The sequence below is a fragment of the Xiphophorus couchianus genome, chromosome 11, assembly GCF_001444195.1.
Source record: "Xiphophorus couchianus chromosome 11, X_couchianus-1.0, whole genome shotgun sequence".
Lineage (NCBI taxonomy): Eukaryota > Metazoa > Chordata > Actinopteri > Cyprinodontiformes > Poeciliidae > Xiphophorus > Xiphophorus couchianus.
The window spans coordinates 24,248,713-24,270,864 of record NC_040238.1 but is presented as its reverse complement, the minus strand read 5'-3'; the positions used below and the strand labels follow the sequence as shown (position 1 = coordinate 24,270,864).

The following is a 22,152-nucleotide window of genomic DNA, read 5'->3' as shown; positions in this document are numbered from 1 at the left end:
AAAAATCAAGCCTCTGGAATATAGATATACAATAGGAACATCACAGATTCTCAGGACCTCAGGCTCTGTGCTGCAGCCAACCCTGGTGGAAGCTGGAGAATGGTGCAACAAGTAATTTGATAGATGGAGGAGAGGCAGTGAGGATGGTGAGCGGTGGAGCTGAGCCACAGACGCTGCAGGCAGAAGAACCTGGAGTGCACAAAAAATTCAAACACACACATGCTTCAGCCATTTAGGAAGGTAATTTGTGCCATGCTGAATGTGGCCTTAAGACATTAAATTAAGGTATTAAATTGATTTTTGCATTGTTTCTGTAATCAACAGTTTCTTAATATAGGAATCAAGAGCTTTCTAGTTGTCAAAATTCTCCACAATATTTGTTAGATGTCATTTTTCAGTTTTATCTGTAGCAGCCGGGTTAAAACTATTGATCTTGGATGACACATATATCATGTGAGAACTCATGAACACAAGGCCCCCTCTTGTAAAGTAAGAGAGATCCTGTTTAGAATTCATTGTGCGGATATTTACACTACGACGCATACATTGGTCGATCCAGTAATCCTGAGTGGGGGGCTAAGGGAGGAAGACGGGGAGTGGTAGCTGTTTCAGTCAGTCAAGTTGTCGCGAAACCAAACAAAAAAACACAACATCGAGGTGTTCAGAATAAGCTACCTCAAACCAGCGCTACCTACAAAACTTTTATTTTTGAAAGTATGCAGCGGAAGTACTGTGTTTCCGTGTTGAAAGTCGTATCCTGCGGTCTCCATTTTGGAAAAAAAAGTAAGAAGGGGGAAAAAAAACCCCTCCTCCCGTAATTTACGGTAGGGGCGTGAAGAGGGTTGCGCTTTAAGCGACCGAGTGAAGTTTCTAAACAAAAATAATTGTTTTTTTTGTATGTTTTAAGCCGGTGTGGATTCACGTTTTTTGTGTCGATAAAATGGGAAATTGCCACACCGTTGGACCGAACGAGGCCCTCGTCGTTTCAGGTAACGTAAACGTTTCTGTGACGCCGTGTTTTTCATGCCTGGAACGTCACTCTTTCGTTAAAGCGCACATTACGAGGAACTATGAAATAACATCGAAGCTTAACAGTTAAATTATTTATATATTTTTTAATAAGAAACAAATGCGTTTCTGTTGGGGGAAAAAAAATTCCGAGTATTATAAATTATATGACAACAAATTAATGTCTTCGGTTTATTTCAAGTCGACAGATTCTCCTCCGTTCCCCCTGAAGGAGAAATGGCAGGTTTAATTTTCTCATGATGATTTGAATGTAATTTATAATTATTTTGTGACTGGAACGATCATATCCGCCATATTTTCGCGTATGTACAGTATGTTCCCATAGCAATATTCCCGCCTGGTTTTTATGCAGTGTGGTCTGTTCAAGATGTTTAAAAAGTAGTTCATTTTACCACCAAGTTTATCTATATTACATCCCTACAGTATATGGCTCATAGATTTAATAATTTTTGGTTGCAGCCATTTTCCTTTATATGTATTATTAACTTTTAGAATGGGTTACTTTGCTAAAATTAAGCAGCTATTTTATTAATACGCTATGTATACATAAAAGTAGATTTAAGAGCAATAAATGTTGAGCATAATTGTATGTTTTCCCATGAACACTGGTGAAAGAATATGGTGGCGCTCTCCTGAAGAAACAGAGGTAATTAAATTAGAAGGGCGGGTACATACACTGTACTGACTCTGGTCTGCAGAGCTCATGTTTCTTAAACCCCTGACATTGTGCTCAATATATATGGCTCTCTTTATAGAGAAATATATGTGTGTATCATGTTCACAAATGCTCATGACAAAATTGGAGTCAAACACAAAACTTGTTCTGAACAAAATGTCACAAATGTGTGCACCAATTAGACCAATACCCGCTTTTCTAATTGATCTCAACTACCAATTCTGATTTTGATTGATGACTTTCCCCCCCCATAAGGAATATAATACAGTAGTTAAGAGGAAAAAAATGTAGTAATTTTGAAGGAATTGCATTTTTGTCTAATTTGCTATCCTTATAAACGTGCATTAAAGTGCATGGTGGTGATTGACCCTTTTTATAGTCTTGAAATAGAGAGAGCTTTTAGTTTTGATGCATTCAGTAAATTGGAAAACAAATGCTTCCTGTATTGTGGTAAAATTGGCCAATAGTTTGGTGTAATTTAAAGTCTGCCTTGCGCTTGTCTTAGATTCATGTATGTGGGAAAGAAAAATCTTCATAGCAAAATTTTACCGTTACGGTATAAACACCAACGGTATCAGGGAGTTTGTGACCTTTAAAACTAATATTTTAATACCTCTGTGTTTCTTCACACTTGTGGCAGAGCCACGATTTGTTGAAATCTTTGGGTTTGTTATACAGATTTCCTTCCTCTTTAACTGAATCTGCAAGGGCTTCTTCCTCACTCACTCACTTCAGCTTCATTGTGAAAACAAAACATTTATGAGCGGCATGAAACATTGGAGCAAATGTTAAGACCAGAGCTGAGTAACAGCATAAGCTCCACATTTGAAACCAGAACTAGTTAATTTAGAAGCTAAAAAATGTTCTACCTTGTTGAAAGGAGCGGATGTATGGTTTAATATCAGATATGTGTGGTGCAGTGACGTGCGGTGATGTTTATAGCTGGTGAGGCACCGACTTAATCATAATAAGATTTACAAATATAGACCTCCTGCACGTTACTGTTTACATAAGAAAATTTCGCGCATCTGGACAATGCTGGAGGGCAAAAAGACTATTCTTTTACATGCATCCATAGCCGCGCTTCCGCCTTAGAATAATTCTGTTAACTCAATCAAACTTGGACATGTAGATATTATTAATTTTGTGCTGTGCTTCACAGCAAAGGGAAAAACCGTTAAAGTACAACTCAAAACCACGTCTTTCTCGCTCTCTGTATCAGCACAACTACGGGCAGATTCGTTGCCATAGCAACTGACAACAACGCCACAAAAAAAACCCCACTCAATTATTTCCCACACAAAGAACAAAACATTCAGTCTGTTGCAGTAGTACGGTTTTAGGCTTAATGTTTATTTTGCGATTATTATTAAGTGATTGCTGTGGTACGAGGAGAAAACTATAAATATATCGCTGCACTTGACTTTACTGTATTTCTAGCTCGCTGTTACTGTCTCTCACTCTGCAGTTGTGGAGTCACAATGTCAGGGATCATGAGCGCCCCCTGCCATGAGGCAAGAGAACTGCCTGCCTCACCTCGAATCTGTTCTCTGCCGTTTATGATCGCTCCTCAGCACACGAAACACGTTGCACACACAGTTGGTGACAAAAAATACTGTACATTGTATACATAAGCTAAATTATGGAAAATCAGTTCATACATTAAATGTTTTTTAGCCATTTTATTGGCGGCGTACAGACAGGGGGAGCATGCCCCTATAGAATGGCAGCCAGCGAGAGGTTGATCAATCCCAGGTGAGGCTCAGCTCGCTGCTGCCTCACCAGCTGCTTCTGAGCATTTGAATGCCTCCCCTGACCGCACGTCACTGGTGTGGTGTCCATCACACTATGAATTCCATGTTATTAACCAGGAACCCTCCCTTTCCCTGTCTGTGGAACGAGTGCATTTAGGAATTTCAGCTATGCTGCTGTTTAAATCGGTCTGTAGCTGGTGTGTTTCTATAGGTTACCTGACCAGTTAGCATTACACTTAAAATTTAAGGTCAAAGAGAGAGTCCTTGCATGTATATGACTACAGCCGGTTTTGATTTCTGAATTGCCTTTAAAGTTCAGATTTTTGGAAATGACCCTTTGTCCAACAGTGACACTTCCGCTTGGGACATGAAATGTCACGAGAACTGTTACTAAGAGTCTTTCGTCATTGCGCGACAGCTGATGATGTGTTGGTCAGTAGGCCCTGCAATTATCAGTTGTTAGGTTGTGTTTTTTTGAGACAGTAAATATAGATCTCCCTTTCCTTTGCCTGTCAGTTAAGATGTGACAGCTGGGAATGTCGCACTAAATAGTCCAGATTAAATCAGTCTGAAAGGCCGTGACCTGTTTTGCTATTGGCACGTTTCCCAACATGAAAGATTCCACAATTATTGTCAATGTTGTCTTGATTTAGCATCATTGTGGGTCATGAACTTGTAGTTCCTGTTAACAATGTTATAAAATAAATCCTCCAGTGGAGTTAGCAAATACATAATTTGGATGATCTACACTACATTTTTATTTATTTATGAAGGTTTGATTATTACATGAAGCTCAGGCAATCGTGGGAATGCTTGTCATCAAACCACAAGGTGCAAGACTTTTGCAGGCTGTTTTACCTCAGCTAGTGCAGCCTCAAATCATCAGGCGAGATAAAACGACTTTGTGAAAAACAAAGGCAACATGGTTACCTTTTGTGAACTTGTGGGGACTGTGGGCGAAACAAGGAATGATGCGTGAGACACTCTTCTGCACGCAGACTTCCTCTTGAGTAGCTAACTGATTCCAGTAAAAGGGAAAAAAAAACCTACGGCATTGACTGATTTTTTTCTTTTTTCTTTAAAAAATGTTCTTCTGGATTTCAATTTTGATCGTTTTGAAGTAGCTGTCTAAAAAAATTAGAACATACCAGCTGTGTTTCATATTTGGATATTTTTTTTATGATGACATGTGACCCTTCTTCACTGTGTGTGAAGGTGGCTGCTGTGGTTCGGATCAGAAGACGTATGTTGTGGGGGGCTGGGCTTGGGCCTGGTGGCTCATCTCTGACATCCAGAGGTAAGAACCTGTCTGCTGTGGCCGTAACAGAGTCACATTTCCTAATTGTGTTGTCAGAGCAGGATGCCTGCTGGTCGACATAAACTGTCCACGTCAGAGACCTGTTTTGTGACGAGGAGTAACTGCTTTTAACTGGCTATTTATTTCCAGTGTCAAGTAAAAAGAAGTATCCATACTACTTTCAGTCATTTTATTATAAAACTTAGTTTATATCAATGTCTGGGAGAAGTGGTTTTATTAAAATGACCACCATTTGTCTTGTAAAATCAGATTTATCATCAAACCTAAAAAATAAGGTTTAAGATCAAATGGATTTTGGTTTATGATAATGTGCTACAAATTTTGCTAAATTATATTTTCTCTTTATTAATATAAATATTTGATTATATGATTACACAATTGTTTTCTAATAATCAGATTTCTTCTCTCCCATTCATGTGTTCTTTACACCATGTGAAACCTTTCCATTCTCAGTGACCGCTCTTATTTGACTTCTCCTAAATTTACATAAAATCAGAGTAAAGGCGAGTCTGTTTATGCAGCACATTGGGAGGATGAATCTACTGCTGCCGTTGTGGGTCATGAACTTGTAGTTTGTTATTTAAAAAATCCTCCAGTGGAGTTGGCAAATACATAATTTGGATGAACTACTCTGCATTTTTATTTATTTATGAAGGTTTGGTTATTACGTGAAGTAAATTGTTGGTTTGATTAAATAGACCTTTTTCTGCACTGTGTTTGCCATGTTTTTGTGTTATAGAAAAACCAGCTGACTTAATTGCTAAACTATAACAGATGTTAGTAACATTTGCTGACTTTAGAGGAATCTGATATTTAACCGGTTTGTCAATTTGTACTTTTGCAGTTTTAATAATTTCCTACTTGAGTTTTTCCATTGAAAAAGAAAACCGCCTGCCTTGAGATATTTCAAAACATTTTCTAATCTCTTTAAAGATTGCCATGAAATGTAGCCATAGTTTGATTGACTATTATTTTCCAACGTAATGTCACTCAGAGTGGTTTTATTTATTTTTTTAAATCATGGGTCATAACAACATAAGCTCTTATCAGAATTATAATTCTTGTTCCCTAAAATTAATCTAAAATGCTAAATTAGCAAAGCAGGGAATAGACATAAAATCCAGAGTTTTTCACATGTGTAAAAAGAGCAGCTCAGCGTCTTATTCCTTTAAATGCAGCTCCACTGGAAAGACAAACTAATCTTAGTTAGTTTACTTTTACATAAAAAAAATACAAAACTTTTATTTCCTATTGAGAAATAATCTAAAAATGAAAGTGACTCTGTCTTCCATGTTTCTGGAGTTTCCAGTTGTAAATGGTTTTATAATTTGTTTGCCTCCCTCCTTGTTTGTGCTTATCTAACATGCTTTGCTTTGTCTTTGATCAGCCTGTCTCAGCATTAAAACCTGAAGTCACTCGTTTCACATTAAGTGCTGCTTATTGTCTGTGGTTGCTAGGAAACATGAGGATAGACCAAACCTAAACGATGATGCAACATTCAGATTTAAGCCGTCCCAGAGATTCTTCACTGTCTACAGCTTCTATTTTATTTGAATGTGCATCCCATACTATGTGCTAAAAGTTCTGTTTGTAACAAGTAACGTAGACGGCATTCTAAAGCAGTGGGAGCCTGACTTCCTGTTCAGATGCAGCAATTATCTTAATGCTCAAGGATTTGACTCATTGATCCAGCTGCTCTGGAAAGCACTGTAGGTGGAGCTGCAAACAGGCTCTTATGTCCAGCTCTGACACTTTAAACAAAAATACAATCAAAATAGGACCAGCTAGAAATATTAAATTGGATTTTTAATTTATGATGCTCTCTTTAACTTAACTATCAGAATTAAATATGGTAAGAAAAAGGCAAAGTTGTGCAGTGTGTTTGTCCCCGTCTCTCTTCCCTCTTCTACTTGTCGATGGTTACTGACGTTCCTAACAACTGTTGTCCAACTTACTGTTTTGCCTATGCTATTCCCGCTGCCTGCCTGCCTGCCTGTCTGCATAGAATGTCTCTGGAGGTTATGACCATCCTCTGTCGCTGCGAGAATATCGAAACCTCGGAGGGTGTTCCCCTGGCTGTGACAGGGGTGGCTCAGGTAACGCACTTGAACAGATCCAAAAAGGCCAAAGACAGACAAAGGAGAATGGTGCCACTAACAAACTAACCAATAAAATCTCTGTTTGGCCACAAATGGGGGATCTGAGGAGTTCAGTGCCAAAGAAAGTTGTGCTGCATTTCCTCATGCGTAATCCTGAATTACATCAGAATTCGAAGGAGTCTGAATTCTGGATTAAGTGTCTTGTTGCTCTGCTGCTGGTGATCTGGAGTCCTTGGGTGAATGGTTTCACTTTTGTTCTTTTTTGTTGTGTGTTATCTGTCCCTTCCGTTCATTTCCTCTCCCTGCGTACATGTCAATTTTTATTTGGTATTTTTCCACATTCTTCACAGGATAACGCTTGAGATTATGACCCTGCAGCCCAAGTGTGAGGATGTAGAGACAGCGGAGGGTGTAGCTATAACTGTCACTGGGGTGGCTCAGGTAAATCATCACACTTTTCTGGGAATGCCAGATCAGACTCCACTAACCCCTCTACCCATACCTTCCTTTCTTTGGCAGAAACCAGAAATCAAAGCAGACAAGGAGTTTTATGTACAGATTTCAAGATTCACTCAGACTTTGGGCTAAATTGTTTGCATGATTTTGTATCATCCTAAAACAGAACGCATCGAGCTGAAATCCCCTGATTAGCTGCAGACAGTGTTGTGTGTTTTGCTCGTTTCAGGGCTGTAACGTTTTATTCAAAGGTAAATGATCCGTAGTGAAAATATTCAAAGCTTTAAAGCTTACAGAGGCAGCAGAATTTTGTTTCTTTTCCTTTTTTCCTCAATGTTTTTTTCTACCATCTGGTAGTGATACACTTTGCATCAATAAGCTGCTGCAAGAAAACTGAGACACATTGTTGGTAAGTTTCTTTCACCCCATCTTGGATCCAAAGGAAAAGCATTTTTCTGACTACAGTGTGTGGCCATGAGCCAGTTTTCCATTACATGGTATGGTTTCAACTATTTTACCTTGAAATAGAGTGGACACTTTATGTATTGAAACCAAAGTAGCATAAAGCAAAACTAATGCGGTAATTACTTTACAGTTTTTTCCTCCATTTTATTATTTTTATGCTGTTATTCCATTTTTATCTTTCCATTTAACGGCTTTTAAATGCACAATTCATCTGCCGGTTGAATTATTCCTCTTTAGCAATGTGGTGGCGTTGCCCATGTTATTGTGAGCTGGCTGTTGGGCATCAGTATAAAATGCGTCAAGACAAAGGTGGTGAAATAAGTCGTCAGTAGTCCAGTGTCCAGATCTAGAACTGCAAACAACTCTTACCTACCTGAATTTAAATTATGTTCAGGGTTTTTAGATGCAACTGTTTTAGATGCAAGGGTTTTAGAAACTCCAACTGCATTTTGACAAATCTTTTTTTTTTTTTTTTAAAGATTTTTTTGGCTCTAGTAGTCTTTATAAAGTGCTAAGACAAGAAAGTAGGTATTGAGAAAGAGGGAAAACATGCAGCAAAGGTCACCGGGCCAGGATTTGAACCTGCGACAGCCGCGTTGAGGACTAAGGGGGTTATGTGGGTTCTGCTTAACACCTGCGCCACCACAGCACCCTCAAAGCATTTAGCTAAATCTGTGACGGGCCCGTTTTGTTTGCCTTTAATCTATATGTAATCTGCTGAAAACCAGCTGTGAGGTTTTAAAAGCTTTTACTTTCCTTCCATTTTTTATTATTGTAGCCAGCAAAACCTACCAGGAATCCAGTTATAATGTCCAGGTGTGCCCCAATCACAATACTTTTACAGTACAGAAATTCAATCCGACACCTCATTAAGTGCATTTAATAATTCGGTAGGCTTAAAGTGCAGAAAGATAACACTTCATTTTATCACCCTTAAGTGGTTTATGTTAGTACTATGATTATGCTCTTAATTTACTCACCTGTGACGCCATGGGTGCTGCAATCTCTGTTTTTCTTGGTAGCAACAGGTATTATTTGTTTCTGCAGGATTATCTTCTGTTTCTAAATGATTAGATGCATACAGCTGCTGTTGAGCAAAGGCAGTTAGCTGAAGTGCTGAGCTAATGCTGCTAGCATTTTTACTCTTGAGCAATGTTTGATAATTTAGCTCATAAAATTTTTATTCAATTCCAGTTAATGGAGAAAGTTTACAAAAAACATTTTTCTCATTCCTTATAAATGCAGCACTTTGCTTTGTACATCATAAAATTAAATTATGTTCTTGCTGCTTTTTGCTGTGCGTTTCTTTCTACACCAACATCAGTGTGGGTGTAACATGTAGAGAATGTCACATGACTCCTGCTGAAGCTGCAGCAGCAGGGATAGTTTCTATTGCACTATGAAAATCATTGTAGAGGGTGAAAATAAAAAAAATGACATCAGTTAAAGTTTGCAGTCAGTGTGCAAAAATTAACTGCATATATTTGTGGAAGTGCAACTGAGGAGTGTCAGCTGTTAGTCCTTTAAAAATGTCTTGATTGAAACCTCATCTATACAACCAAAATACTTTTTTTCTCTTGTCTTTTTTAATGCATAAAGTCATACATTAATAAGTGTTATTCAAATCCTTCTCTGTTGCTTTTTCACGAAGCGATTAAGTTCGGTATCTACTTCCTACTCCTTCGCAATTCTTATTTTTAAAATGCACATCCAAAGTGGAGGTTTGTGAAATGTTATCACATTCAGGGAAGTGTGTGTTTTCTCAACAAAAAAAGAAGCCTTGAGCACACTAAGAGAATAAACAGCTTATCCTGCCAACAACAAGAGGATACTTGTGAGAAGCAAAGCAGGAAATCGTTGTCATGTTGATCTATGAACACAGTCGAACCATACCATGTGGTGGAAAATCACTGTCAGTCTAAAACACGAACCAGTCAGAGGACTTACTTACCAGCTCAGAAAGCAATAAAGACTCTAAACTATATCGGATTGTAATTCAGTTTGTGTTGAGTCTTCATATTAGATTCTCAAGTCATTCACACTTTGTTTGAAACAGCGCCAGCCCAGACTTGTTCAGTGCCAAAGTATGTTTGTTGTTCTTGTAAACAAAGACAAAATCCACTATCTTTTTAAGGTCATGCTGTGACAGATTCAGAAATGTTGTGGGCACACCCTTATTTTTGTGTGTTGTAAAAAAATTTCTAATCCATCAAGATCTCAGTGGCGACAGACGTACTGTTTGACTATCTAAAGGTAAACCTTGTCTTTAGTGTTTGAGCTTATGAGGAACCAGTTTAACTACTTCTGTTTAGGATCAAATTTCCTTTTTCCAAGAGCCTGCGATCCATGTTGTGACATCACTAAAGACATGTTTTTGATTTGTTCTTAGAGCCTCTCTTTAGTCTATAATGGTCAAAATAAACCACATGGCCAAACAGGAAGAAAACCATCACCGCATCGTTTAAAACAGGACATATTATGTTAATGTGTAACTGAATTTATACTAAAATATTCTTTATAGCCACTCTGTTGCGCTAGGTTTCTGATTTTAGAAACAGATTAAAAATCTACTTTGTTCAAGAAGCAAACCTGTCAGCTTCCCAAGGGATTCTAGTGGATTTTCTCTTTAAAATTGTGAAACACTGTTGGCAGCATATTTTCTCCAAATGATATCCATCTCTTTGTTTCATTTTCTTTTTTCCCGTCTGCATGACAGAGTGGGATTATTAGTTCTCCATTTTAGCCACGGCGATGACACTGTTCCCTTCTCCGTTTCCCTAGTTGTAACTGACAATGCGCCCACTGTCTGCTGCTGAACAACTCCTCTCACTCTCACAGTTTAACCCAGCAGCTCATCCTGGGCACCATTTGATTGGCCCAGCCTAATCCAGAGCTATTGTGGCCTTTTCCATGGTAACAAGTCATATGTTTCTCCACAGTTAAATATGTCTGGACTTGAGGAGTGGCTCTCAGCTGAAGCTTTTCAAATAAAACCAGAGAAGAACATAATGTTCATGTTGAGATTGGACTTTTTATTTTATTACAGATGTATTTTTTTTATTCAAATATTCACCTGATTGGACATTTTCACCTATAACCTAAATCAGTTTTGAAGTTAATTTTAAGTTTGGGAATAAGTACCTAATATGTCAGTTTTTAATAAGACATAAGTTGGAGGAACAAAAAGATGTTGTCGCACAACATATAGGAGGGTTTCTATCACCATCACCATTCACAAGTCTTTGAGTAAGCCTGAGTTGTGGCACAGCTCCCCCTGCTGTCTGTTTGCGCCGGCATGTATGTGTTGATGTGGTTGGCTTGCGGCCTCCTCTGTTTGCAGACAGTTTCCTTGGAATGACGACCATCTTTCCTGACTTTATGTTTCCCTCGTTTCTGGAGCGGAGTGCATGTTGTAAAGCAAAACCATGTGCAGACCTCTCGCCTAAGGACCCAGCTCACTGTCTTTTATATTGTTTCAGCTCCTTTGGACTACATTATCAGGCAAAATTGTCTTAGTGCTTTTTGATGACATTTAAATGCCTTTTGTAGATCTCGGGTTGCAAAATGCAGTTTTTTATTAGTTGTCTTTTAAACGATTCACACTGTTTGCAGCTTTGTGACCAGAGTGCAGTTATTACTCAAAGGTAAAACTAAATATGCCCTATTTAAATGACATTTTAAAGTAAATCTCTTCTTGTCTTTATTGATTAGATAAGTAGGTTTGAAGTCAAATGTAGCTTTATATATGGTATTTTTGTTATAAAGTGCTCGTAATTTAAAAATGAGTTAGATTATGATTGAGAAAGTTACACGTCTGGCCATGTAGTTTGGTTTTATGTATACCAAAAATGCATTAACTTTGGGGATTCATGTGAAAATAGTTTTTAACAAACCCATTACGATGTGGAGGAATGATATTTTGCAGCCCGCCGTCAGTTGTAAAAAGTTTTAAATGTCTTTCAAAAACTCACCATTTATGCATTCCTGTCACTGAACTGAATAATATCACCAATTTTATCACTTTTTCTGTGATGATTCACTGCGTTCAGTCACCTGTTTTTAATACCCCAGTGATGATGTGAAAGTGAATATGGAAGGACGGTGTGTGTTTGCCCGCAGATAGCAGAAAAGCTAACACGTTTTCATGCATGCCGCTCGCTCCTGGGTTTGTGAATGTGTGTTCAGCTGACAATCTGTGTCCATGCTGGCACTAGGTGAAGGTGATGACGGAAAACGAACTGCTGGGTTTCGCCTGTGAACAGTTCCTGGGAAAGTCCGTGATAGAGATCAAGAGCGTCATCCTGCAGACCCTGGAGGGTCACTTGCGTGCCATCCTTGGTGGGTACTTCCTGAAGTTGAGATGGCTGTTTTCTGCTTTGTTGCTGACAATGTCTGAACTGTTTAATGTTTAGTCCTGTTAAAAACACAAACTACATGGTAGTTTATCTGGATTTTATGTGATTAGGTAGCACAAAATCATGTTTATCTCTGAAATGGATGGAAAATGATTTATGGTTTTCAAAATATACATATATATATATATATATATATATACATATTAAAAACGTGTAGTGTACCTTAGGGCTGAAGATGGATACGTCATTAATAATAGTAATAATAAGATAAATTGTCTGATACAATGTTCAATCAATTCATCGAAGGCCAACACAGAACTGCACAGCATTCTGGGGAATGTAGGCAGAGGAAAGACTGCAGGACTTTTTGGGGAGTGTATTAATTTATAATTGGGTGTATAATTGGGGTTTATCACATTAAAAGACAAAACGATCTGATGGATTACTGTCACAAAATCTCCATTAGGTTTTGATCTGGACTGTGACCGCTAATTTAAGGTCACAAAATTCAATAAATTAAAAATGAAAAACTTACTTTGATTTTTTTTGTTTGTTGAATTATTAGTATTTTTATGTTTGTTTTACCTGCTCAACAACAAACATTTTTTAAATGAAATCTGCATTTCATTAAAGAGCCGAAACATTAAAACGACTTTGGAATTTTGAAAAACAGACAATTTCCAAATCTTTGGGGTCGTCAATTGTTTTCTATTTTGCTGGTCAAATTTTTACTTTGGACCCATGTGGTTAAAATGTAGAAATTGATTTATAAAGCATCGTAGAACCTGTAGTGTTTATGCATAAACTCTACACTCTTCTATGCAAAAACATAGAAAGATTTGCTATAGTCACTGACATTTCCTTTGTGTATAAGCTCAATAGATTCAGTGGCTCTGCAGTTCAGTAAGAAAAACAATCTTTGGTCATATTTTTTGCTAATGGAATAGTTTGGAGTTTTGAAGTTTGATTCTGTGCAGTAGTTATTGGCTGTAAATAGCTTACCTGTAGTAGAGAGAGGTTTACCAAAGGAGATAAATGGAGGCTTCTCTGATTGAGGCCCTCAATGGGGGATTCCAGCCAGTTATCACATTTAAGTTAGAGTGAAGGAGCAATATTTTAAAATTCCTCAGTCTTTTAGATCATCACTCAGTTTGTTACTAGCTTGAAATAATCTACTTTCTAGTGTAGATGGTTAAATGTCCTAGTAAAAGGGTGAATAGTAAGTAAGTACATTTTATTTAAATAGGACCTTTCTCAGACAGCAGTCACAAAGCGTTTCACAGTAAAAATAGTAAAAAGAAACAACTGTAGAGGCAATAAGATAGAAAGAAATGCATTAAATCTAGGATCATTTATGCTGCAAGAACATGTGTTTTCTGATTTAGTTCCTAGTGCAAATATAGTACAATTGAAGTAATTAAAACTAACTTACAAGTCGGAGCTTGTTTTAAGGCATTTAATTAAGGACATTAACGATCTCTTTAATCTTCAGGTACCCTCACAGTTGAACAGATTTACCAGGACAGAGACAAGTTTGCGTCTCTGGTGAGGGAGGTGGCTGCTCCTGATGTTGGCCGAATGGGCATCGAGATCCTCAGCTTCACCATCAAGGTGTGTAACAAGTTTACTGTTTGGTTTTGTTGGGCTTTAATTCTACTTGCCATACCCATAGGATATTTTCACCACTTACCTTTTTGTACCTCTCTGTTTATTGTCCCTGCTGACAGGATGTTTACGATAAAGTGGAGTACCTGAGCTCCCTGGGGAAAACGCAGACAGCTGCAGTACAGAGGGACGCAGACATCGGTGTGGCAGAGGCAGAGAGAGATGCAGGCATCAGGGTAAGATGAGCTTCAAGAAGAAGATGCATTTCCCATACGCTGATCACCTTAATTTAACCGTTTTTAATTTTTCTTCTTTTGTTTTTAGGAAGCTGAGTGTAAGAAGGAAATGATGGACGTCAAGTTCGTCGCAGACACAAAGATGGCCGACTCCAAACGAGAGCTGGAGATGCAGAAAGCCTCCTTCAACCAGGAAGTGAACACAAAGGTATCCAGTTCGACACATTCTGTCAAAAATGGACAACTGAAATTCTAGATGTAGTTCCAAAAAACAAAGAATGTTCCTTGCAGAAAGCTGAGGCTCAGCTGGCGTATGAGCTTCAGGCGGCCAAGGAGCAGCAGAAGATCCGTCTGGAGGAGATTGAGATCGAGGTGGTGCAGAGGAAGAAGCAGATCACTATCGAGGAGAAGGAGATCGATCGAACTGAAAAGGAGCTCATTGCAACCGTGAGGAGACCTGCAGAGGCTGAAGCCTACAAGATGCAACAGCTGGCCGAGGGACAGAAGTACGTTTCATTTAGTTTTACGCAGTCCGGAAATTAATGGAATCATTTTTTATCATATAAAATGTAAATTTTATATAACGTGAAACAATCATTTTGCTTTTCTAACTGTATTTAAACTGTGCTTAATCTAGGCTCATCTACACTGCAAAAACACAAAATCTTACCAGGTTTTTTTGGTCTAGTTTCTAGTGAAAATATCTTTGTACACTTAAACTAACTGGAGTTCTCCCTCTACACACTAGAATAAGCATTTGTACTAACAGTTATATTTGGTTGTATGTACAGAAGTTGCACATGGCAGAAGGCTGCCAACGTTACCAGTCACTCGTGACCCATTTCTGCTTCTGGTGTCTCATCCCAGGATGAAGAAGGTGCTGACGGCGCAGGCAGAAGCTGAGAAGATCCGCTGCATTGGTGAGGCTGAAGCAGCTTCTATTGAAGCTGTGGGCAAAGCAGAGGCTGAGAAGATGAGGCTGAAGGCTGACGCCTACCAGCAGTACGGAGAAGCTGCCAAGACGGCGCTGGTGCTGGACGCTCTGCCTAAGGTCTGCGCTACACGATTTTTTACGTCTGGTTTCAGTCCGTCTTAACCCTCGCCACATTTCTGTACTACTCATGTATCTTTTGGTCGCTGCAGTAAGTAAGTCGACTTGTAAATTATATTTATCTCATTCTGTTGTTCAGTATGTTTTGTTCACATAATATAGCCATTTCTGCTAATGTGGCATTAAATCCGAACTCCAATCAGTTCCATGTTGCACGAACAGATTGCCATGTAAACCAGCACTTAATGTGTGGCTGAAGCAATTAATCGTAATCAATTCAATTTTGGAGAAATTATCAACTAATTTGCTAATCGATTAATCGTTAACTGGAACATACAGACTAAAAAAAAATACAATTTGCTGAAAGAACAACATACTCCAAGCAGTAATTAAGCTAAAACTGTACAAAAATTGTACACATTTTGAATTTTAGATTAAAAAGGCCTTTTGTCTGTGATTAAGCTCTATTCCAAACTATGCCAGCTCTCAAGTAGTTTTAGCCTCAACTTGTTCAAATTCTGCAGCAAAAAAATCCCATTAAGCATCTTTTGATGTCCAATAATTAATCAGTTAATCCAAAAAAATAATCTCCAGAATAATCAGTAACTAAAATAATCATTATATGAGACCCTGAATGGATGCATTTCTTGTTAAATTGGAGTGGAACATGTTGCTGTTTCTGTTCCATTCAAACATATCCTTCTGATTCAGTCACCATCCAGTGGATGCCGGTCCAGTGCTTGAGGCTTTAATGTTTTCCTTGTGTTTTGCAGATTGCCAGTAAGGTGGCTGCTCCTCTGGCCAAGACCAATGAGATCGTCATCCTGAGTGGCGAAGGCAGCCGCGTGACCGGAGAGGTGAATCGACTTCTAGCTGAACTCCCCGTCTCCGTCAACGCCCTGACTGGGATAGATCTGACCAAGGTGAGCGCTCCGGTCTTCCTCTGTTCCCCATCAGAGCTCACGCTTCCCCAGGGCTGCCTTAACTCAACGTTTGTCTTGATGATTAGTCATTTATTTACCTTTTTTTTTCTTATGGAAATATGTTCCATTATGAGCTAAAGCCATACAGGTTTGTGACCCATTTTCAAAATCAAGATATTTTTTTTGTAAAGCTTTGATCAGATTGATCTAATTTCTGTTTTCTTATTCAAAATCATCCTAAGCACCATTCAGAATATTTCTTTCTAGCCTCTGAATCATGAACTGGTAAATATTTACATTATAGTTTTGGAAAGTGCTTGATTTCTGTATAAAGTCCTAGAGAGCTCTTTATATTCAAACTGAACAGTTTTGTAATAAAGTCCAATCTAATGTTTGATTAAAATGCCAAATTTGGAGAATGTTATTTACATTTGAAATCAGATATTTTCATACACCTAATAAAAAGACACATAAACATACATTTAGCTCAGTCTGGAGTTAAATCTGACTAAATTTCTCTTGTTTTAGGTCAGTGGAGAATTAGCAAAATTGTTTCTATTTGATAAATGCCAGAAAACGTAGCGAGAACATTTTTTAGAGATTCTTTTGTAACATTCTTTGTATATTGTGTTCAATCATTTAATCTGACCAGGAAAGTCATTTACCTTAACAGGATTTTTCTGAATTGCTTTAATTTAGTAAATATTTATTATTCCTAGTGGCTCAATCACTTATTGATCTGTGTAATAGAAATAATAGTTTATATGTGAGGAATTTTTGTTAAATTTTGTCCAGTCAGTGTGTGAGAGAGACATTTCAAAATCTTTGTTTACCTAGACTATAGAATACAATTCACATTAACAAGACATTATTAATAACAGTAATGAATAATATTGTATAATAGGGAACTGTTAATTCCCTGGTTTTTATCTCCAAAGTGCAGTGCTGGAAAATGTTTGTAAACTTACCTTGACAATTCTTGAAAAGTCCTTGAATTTTACTGTGGGACATGATAGAAGAAAATCTATTTCCATGCTCCATATTTATTGCATTAATCCTTCTGATCCCACAGATCCCTCTGCTCCAGAAGATGACCAGCCCACAATGCCAAGCGGCTGTGTGATGTATGAGACAATAAGGCCTCAAGGATGAAGAGGCTTCTCAGTCAGATAATCCCTCGTTGCAACTGCCTTCAACCAGAAACACTTGACACCAACCAAGAGTTTTTTTTTTTTTTTTTTTAAACTATTAAGTGAATTTTAGTTTTGTATAGGAAAAAGAAATATTCGCATCAAGCTGTACCTAAGCTTGGTTTTAGTTCGTCCTTATTCTCCTCAGCTAAGATGCTGCTGTTTATTCACTTCTACGTGGTATCCAAAACAGAGCAGAGTGTGTTGTTTAAAGATCCAGAGATGTATTGTATATTCCAGTCCAGATTAGGGGCAGATTCCTGCTGGAGTAAAAGACTTTCCAAGTCGGACGTTGTGACGCTGTTTCACCTCTGGAAGTTGTGCAGTGATGCAGCTGCTGCCTCTTCCTGTCTGTCGTAACGGATGAGTTCCTAGCTCTGACTGATCTTTTCCACCTCCTCTGAGTGTAGCTGTAAGAATCAGCTGTATGATGATCCTCCTTATCATGTTGCCCGTCTGTTTCCAATGTCCAGTGCCTGTTCAAACCTTCATGCACTAATTTGGATTTATGCCTGTTGAACACGGATGGAGTTTATTCTCTTTCAAACATGGCTACAGTAAATCTGGTGGGTTTTTTTTGTTTGTTTGTTTTTTCACTTTCATCACACGTTTGAACACATTTGCACCTGCAAAGCGAGAAGAAAGCCATACATAGCCTTAAAGGAGACCCTGGATCTCAGCTGGGGCTGCTGAAACCTTTTCTATTACCTCAAGTAGCAAAATGTTAGGCTGCCATTTTATTTCTCCTCTCTGTTCGTCTTCTTTGTTCCCCCCGCTTCGAAGCGGCGTTTGCATCATGAGCAATCACATCGTGAACCCCGCGCTCATCCTCTTCCGTCCACGCTGACAAAGCAGAAATGAAATGTGACGAGTTGGAAAACAAGCATGTGATCAGTTTGGCAATACTTCACATGACATCTGTGCTTTGTTGCTCGATGGATCTGATGAATGACAGAGTTTGAGCAGCTGGACCCGTAACTATGAAGCATGATTTGTAGAGAAAAAGTTTCGGTATGAAGAAGCAGAATATGAATCTCCTCCGATCCAGTTCTTATTATTATGTCAGACCGTAGCGATTGTGATATAAATGTTCTGGTTTTAATACCGTAAAGATTATAGTCAGGTTGATGTTTTCTGAAGGGTTGGCTGAAACTGAAAGGGAGGGTTGCTTGTAATTGTTACATAATGTCAGAAATCTAAAACTTTGTAATCATCTGTGTTGTCCAGCATACTGTGAATGTTTGGCCTGCCTTTTATTATTGTCGTTTATTTTTTTAGTAAACAGCTGATAAACCACTTTGTGAGGAGCTTAACGACGACTTTCCGAGTCTGTGACCATAAACATTTTCTTACATTCTGCCTCTGACTTTTAATTTTTCCGTTTGTATTTTTTGTGAAGTTTTAAAACCCTTTCTTTTGTATTTGTTTTCTAAAATGCTCTTCGCGTGCTAGCTTGTCGCGTTATCCTCTATCGTTTGTGTCGGCCAGTGCGGTTACTTTTAGCCGTTCCCAGGAAGAGAGTCATTCCGACTGGATCGTTTTCCTTGTCAGTGAGAATCATTCAAAGACTCTGATGTCACTCGGCTGCTCATTAAATAATTGGCAGCTCTCCCCCTATCATTCTTAGGTCACATTATGTCTCACTGATTTCAAACAGTCACACTTTTTATGTTAAAGGTTGTATAAAAAAAAATACGTAGATATATTATAATCTCACCTATATTTGTCATAATTCTGAACTTTTGTGCAGCAACGACGCACATTTTCACTAAACAGAAACTCTTTGTGATACTTGTTTAAATTTGGGAAATTAGATTTCCTTAGTGCCTTTGTTAAAGTAACAAGCTCTGTGCAGGTTATCACCTCAGAGTAGTGACACAATCTTTGTTAAAAATGTGCTTTCGCCTAATCTTGTAGATAAAAATGAACTTGAATATATAGCTGCATTGTTATTAAATAAGTCTATATACGTAAAAGGTTTTTATTTTGAAACTTTTGACCTCATCAGTTGTTTTGGCCATCATATTTGTGCCAAAGAATGCAAAATCTATTGACTAATCAGATGCAACTTCTTGTGGCTAGCATTTGAGAAATAAATAAAAAAGAAAAAAAACCATTTTCAACCTATGCCTTAACTCTCATCTTTGTGTGAAACACGTCTGTTGCAATCTCTTCTCTCTGTTGATGTTTTCGTTCAGTTTTATTTCATGGCTTCTCGTGTACCGATGACTGTAAGGAGAAGCCGCGCAGCATGGAGGATGAAGCATGTGTTCATGTTATTCTGTGTTGTGTCACTCTAATATAAAGTTATATCACCTTCAGTCCGTCTCTGTGTTCAATTTCTGTTATGTACGTAAATGAAATCAATTACATCATTTGTAAAATGGGCTAATTAAGCTAACATTGATCCTTCACAGGATTCTAACAGAGCCGTCATAGCCAGTTCAGGCCAGTAGAGGTCGCTGCAGGGACATTTTTAACACTTTTCCAGCCAACGGAAGGATGGAACCACTAGTCTGCTATTTGAAGAGTTTCTAAGCGCGTTTTTTTCTACAAAGTTAACTCACCAAACGATTTATTTTGACAGTTCTTCTTACTTTAATGTGAGTGGAGCTCAGATGATCCCCGTCAGTAAATTTACTGAAGAAGAAGAAGAAGACTTGGATCACACTGAAATTGAATTTTAACGCAAACTTGGTATTTCTCAAAGTGGCATCAGCCAAAAATGTGGAGAAAAAAATCACACACACACACACACACACACACATATATATATATGTATATATAATATGTACTTTAAGAACTTACGTAATGCTTCAAGAATCTTTTTAAGCAAGCATTTTGAGGATTGACCAAAACCTTTGTTAGAACTGAAGTCATCTTGTTGCTGCATTTTGCCGTTTTATGATTGTCAATTCTTGTGATAATTGTAACACTAAGAAAGGAAATCAGGCACTTTTTTTGTCCGCTGAGGTGGAAAACATAATGTAACCCAAAACAGTTGTGTCATGGTAGGAGAATGAAGCAGCAAAGTTCTGAAAATTTGATAAACTGTTGCTCAACTTCACTGTGATCAAACTATAAAATTAACAGTTTGTTGAGGGCCAACCAGAGTGTGCATCATTACTCTCCGGATTAAAACATTAACTCTAGATTACATTTATTGTCATTGTACAGTAAGCAACTGTGGAAGAAATTAAAAATATTCACATTTCATGCTGGTGGACGTAGACAAGATCATAAAAGTACAAAATGCAAAAAGACCAACCACTGTGGGGATTTAATTTTTTTACTCAGCCTGTTGGTCAGGTATGCAGGCTGGAAATAGTTCTGAAAATTTAGAAGCAGGAAAATTTGTTCTGTCTGCTAAATGACAAAAAGATCAAAGTTGGGGGTCGTAAATCAACATATTTTGAGATCTTCAGAAATCAAGCTGACACAAATTATGGCAGTTAAAACATATTTATGTTATAAGCTTTACAGCAGATTAAAAGGCTACACTAGGAAAGAATTAAAAACAATAAGTTGGTTGTTGATGCTGTAACACATTTGAAATAAATACTGTTTTACAACATTAATTTGGGAAGAGGAAGCGCTTGGATGAGCTCTTTTTGAAATAATAATTAAAAAAATAAAATAAATGTCTGTTTTCTAACAGTTTGTTTTACTCAACTGAGCCTTTTTTTAAAACCAACTCAGGGATTTAAAACACAAGCGGTTTGCGTTTGTTCCATGAATATCGAAAACACCCAGAGTTTCCCTTCAGAGCAGGATTAAAATGTCCTGTCCTCCTCTCTAGTTGTACGCAGTTCTGTTCAGTCTTATCTCAGCTGATAAGAAGCTCATTTTTCAGCACAAAAAAAAAAAAAAAATCTTCTGTTACTTTCCAGGACATTTTCTAATCTGCTTTAAGAACCGTAATGAGCTGGCCTTAAGTTAATAACCTCATCTTGTGAAAACTCTCTGTATAGAAACAAACTGACGTGGGACATCATCCTGGTGTACAGCTGCTGTTCAGACGGTGCTCTGCTTGTCAATGAGATCTGTTGATGTGTCTCCAAACTCTTAATTAGTCTGTATTAAAATAATAATAATAATAAAAAAAGATCCAATATGAGTGTGGGAAAACCGTTTGCACCAAAAGGCTGGTTTTACTTTTTACGGGTGAACTAAGGCTGCATCAGAAGTTTGATTACGACTAAATTATCGCATCTTCAGTAAAATAGAACATTTTTGGCAATAAATGTCAACTATTTGTCTTTAAATAACCACATTTTCTGCATTTTCTCTTCCAAAGACCAAATACTTAGAAGCTGAACATGCTGCATCCAAATCTACTTTTGAAATTAATGTTTTCAAAGAAAGACTGACCTAAATCCTGATGCTACTGCTCAGAAATGAATGTTTTACATCTATAATGACTTCCCTTTCCAACAACAAATCTGCTTTAATTGTTTAATTAAAGTATTGCTTGCTAAGTTTTATGTTGAGTCGGTACATATGTGTCAAACTCAAGGGTTGGGGGCCAAATCTGGCCTGCCATAGCTTTTTATGAGGCCCACTAGCTTCTAAACCTACATAAATATAAACTTCAAGGTAACAATTGTGTACTGATACTGATATATTATTTTACCAATCAAAACAAAGCAGCTTTTATGTATTTACTGCCAAATTACTTGAATGTGAAAAGAAGTTCAGTGTTATTTCACTTTAAGAAGTACTTATCGATTGGATATCAATCGGTCGTTTGAGGATATTAATGATCTGATGCTTCCAACAATGAAAATTATTGATACCCTTTGGTGGAAAAACATTTTTTGTGGCTCTCAAATCTTTTTAACTTGATGATTTTGGTCCATGTGACTAAAAGTTTCAACTTAACATATTTAAAGGTTGTTTAGCATTCAACGAAAGCGTGTTCTAATTATCACAGACAAGCAAGAACTTATCTGTCCTGCAGGAAGAGCAACGGCTTCTCTGCTGCAGATAAAGCTT

The 22,152-nt window shown here is 37.7% G+C and overlaps 1 protein-coding gene across 3 annotated transcripts; it reads left to right on the top strand.

The window, feature by feature from the left end:
- Positions 1-761: 761 nt before the first annotated feature.
- On the top strand, positions 762-19,478 carry LOC114153300 (flotillin-2a). Of its 3 annotated transcripts, none has more exons than XM_028031734.1 (11): positions 762-989; positions 4,675-4,756; positions 6,783-6,873; positions 12,012-12,135; positions 13,645-13,763; positions 13,880-13,993; positions 14,082-14,201; positions 14,285-14,499; positions 14,861-15,044; positions 15,818-15,967; positions 17,040-19,478. In XM_028031734.1, the coding sequence occupies exons 1-11, from the start codon at positions 941-943 to the stop codon at positions 17,088-17,090; spliced, it is 1,299 nt and encodes a 432-aa protein (XP_027887535.1). In that variant the 5' UTR covers positions 762-940; the 3' UTR covers positions 17,091-19,478. The 3 variants fall into 3 exon arrangements, with proteins under 3 accessions (XP_027887535.1, XP_027887533.1, XP_027887536.1); XM_028031732.1 differs by lacking the exon at positions 6,783-6,873 and adding an exon at positions 7,227-7,317 and having other exon boundaries at positions 763-989; XM_028031735.1 differs by lacking the exons at positions 762-989; positions 6,783-6,873.
- The last annotated feature ends 2,674 nt before the right edge of the window (positions 19,479-22,152 follow it).

Bases quoted from the DNA above. Each gene is read 5' to 3' on its own strand.
- LOC114153300 (XM_028031734.1), top strand. From the start codon at position 941: ATGGGAAATTGCCACACCGTTGGACCGAACGAGGCCCTCGTCGTTTCA. The intron at 13,764-13,879 runs GTGTGTAACAAG...CCCTGCTGACAG, and splicing joins TCCTCAGCTTCACCATCAAG to GATGTTTACGATAAAGTGGA. The intron at 14,202-14,284 runs GTATCCAGTTCG...TGTTCCTTGCAG, and splicing joins ACCAGGAAGTGAACACAAAG to AAAGCTGAGGCTCAGCTGGC.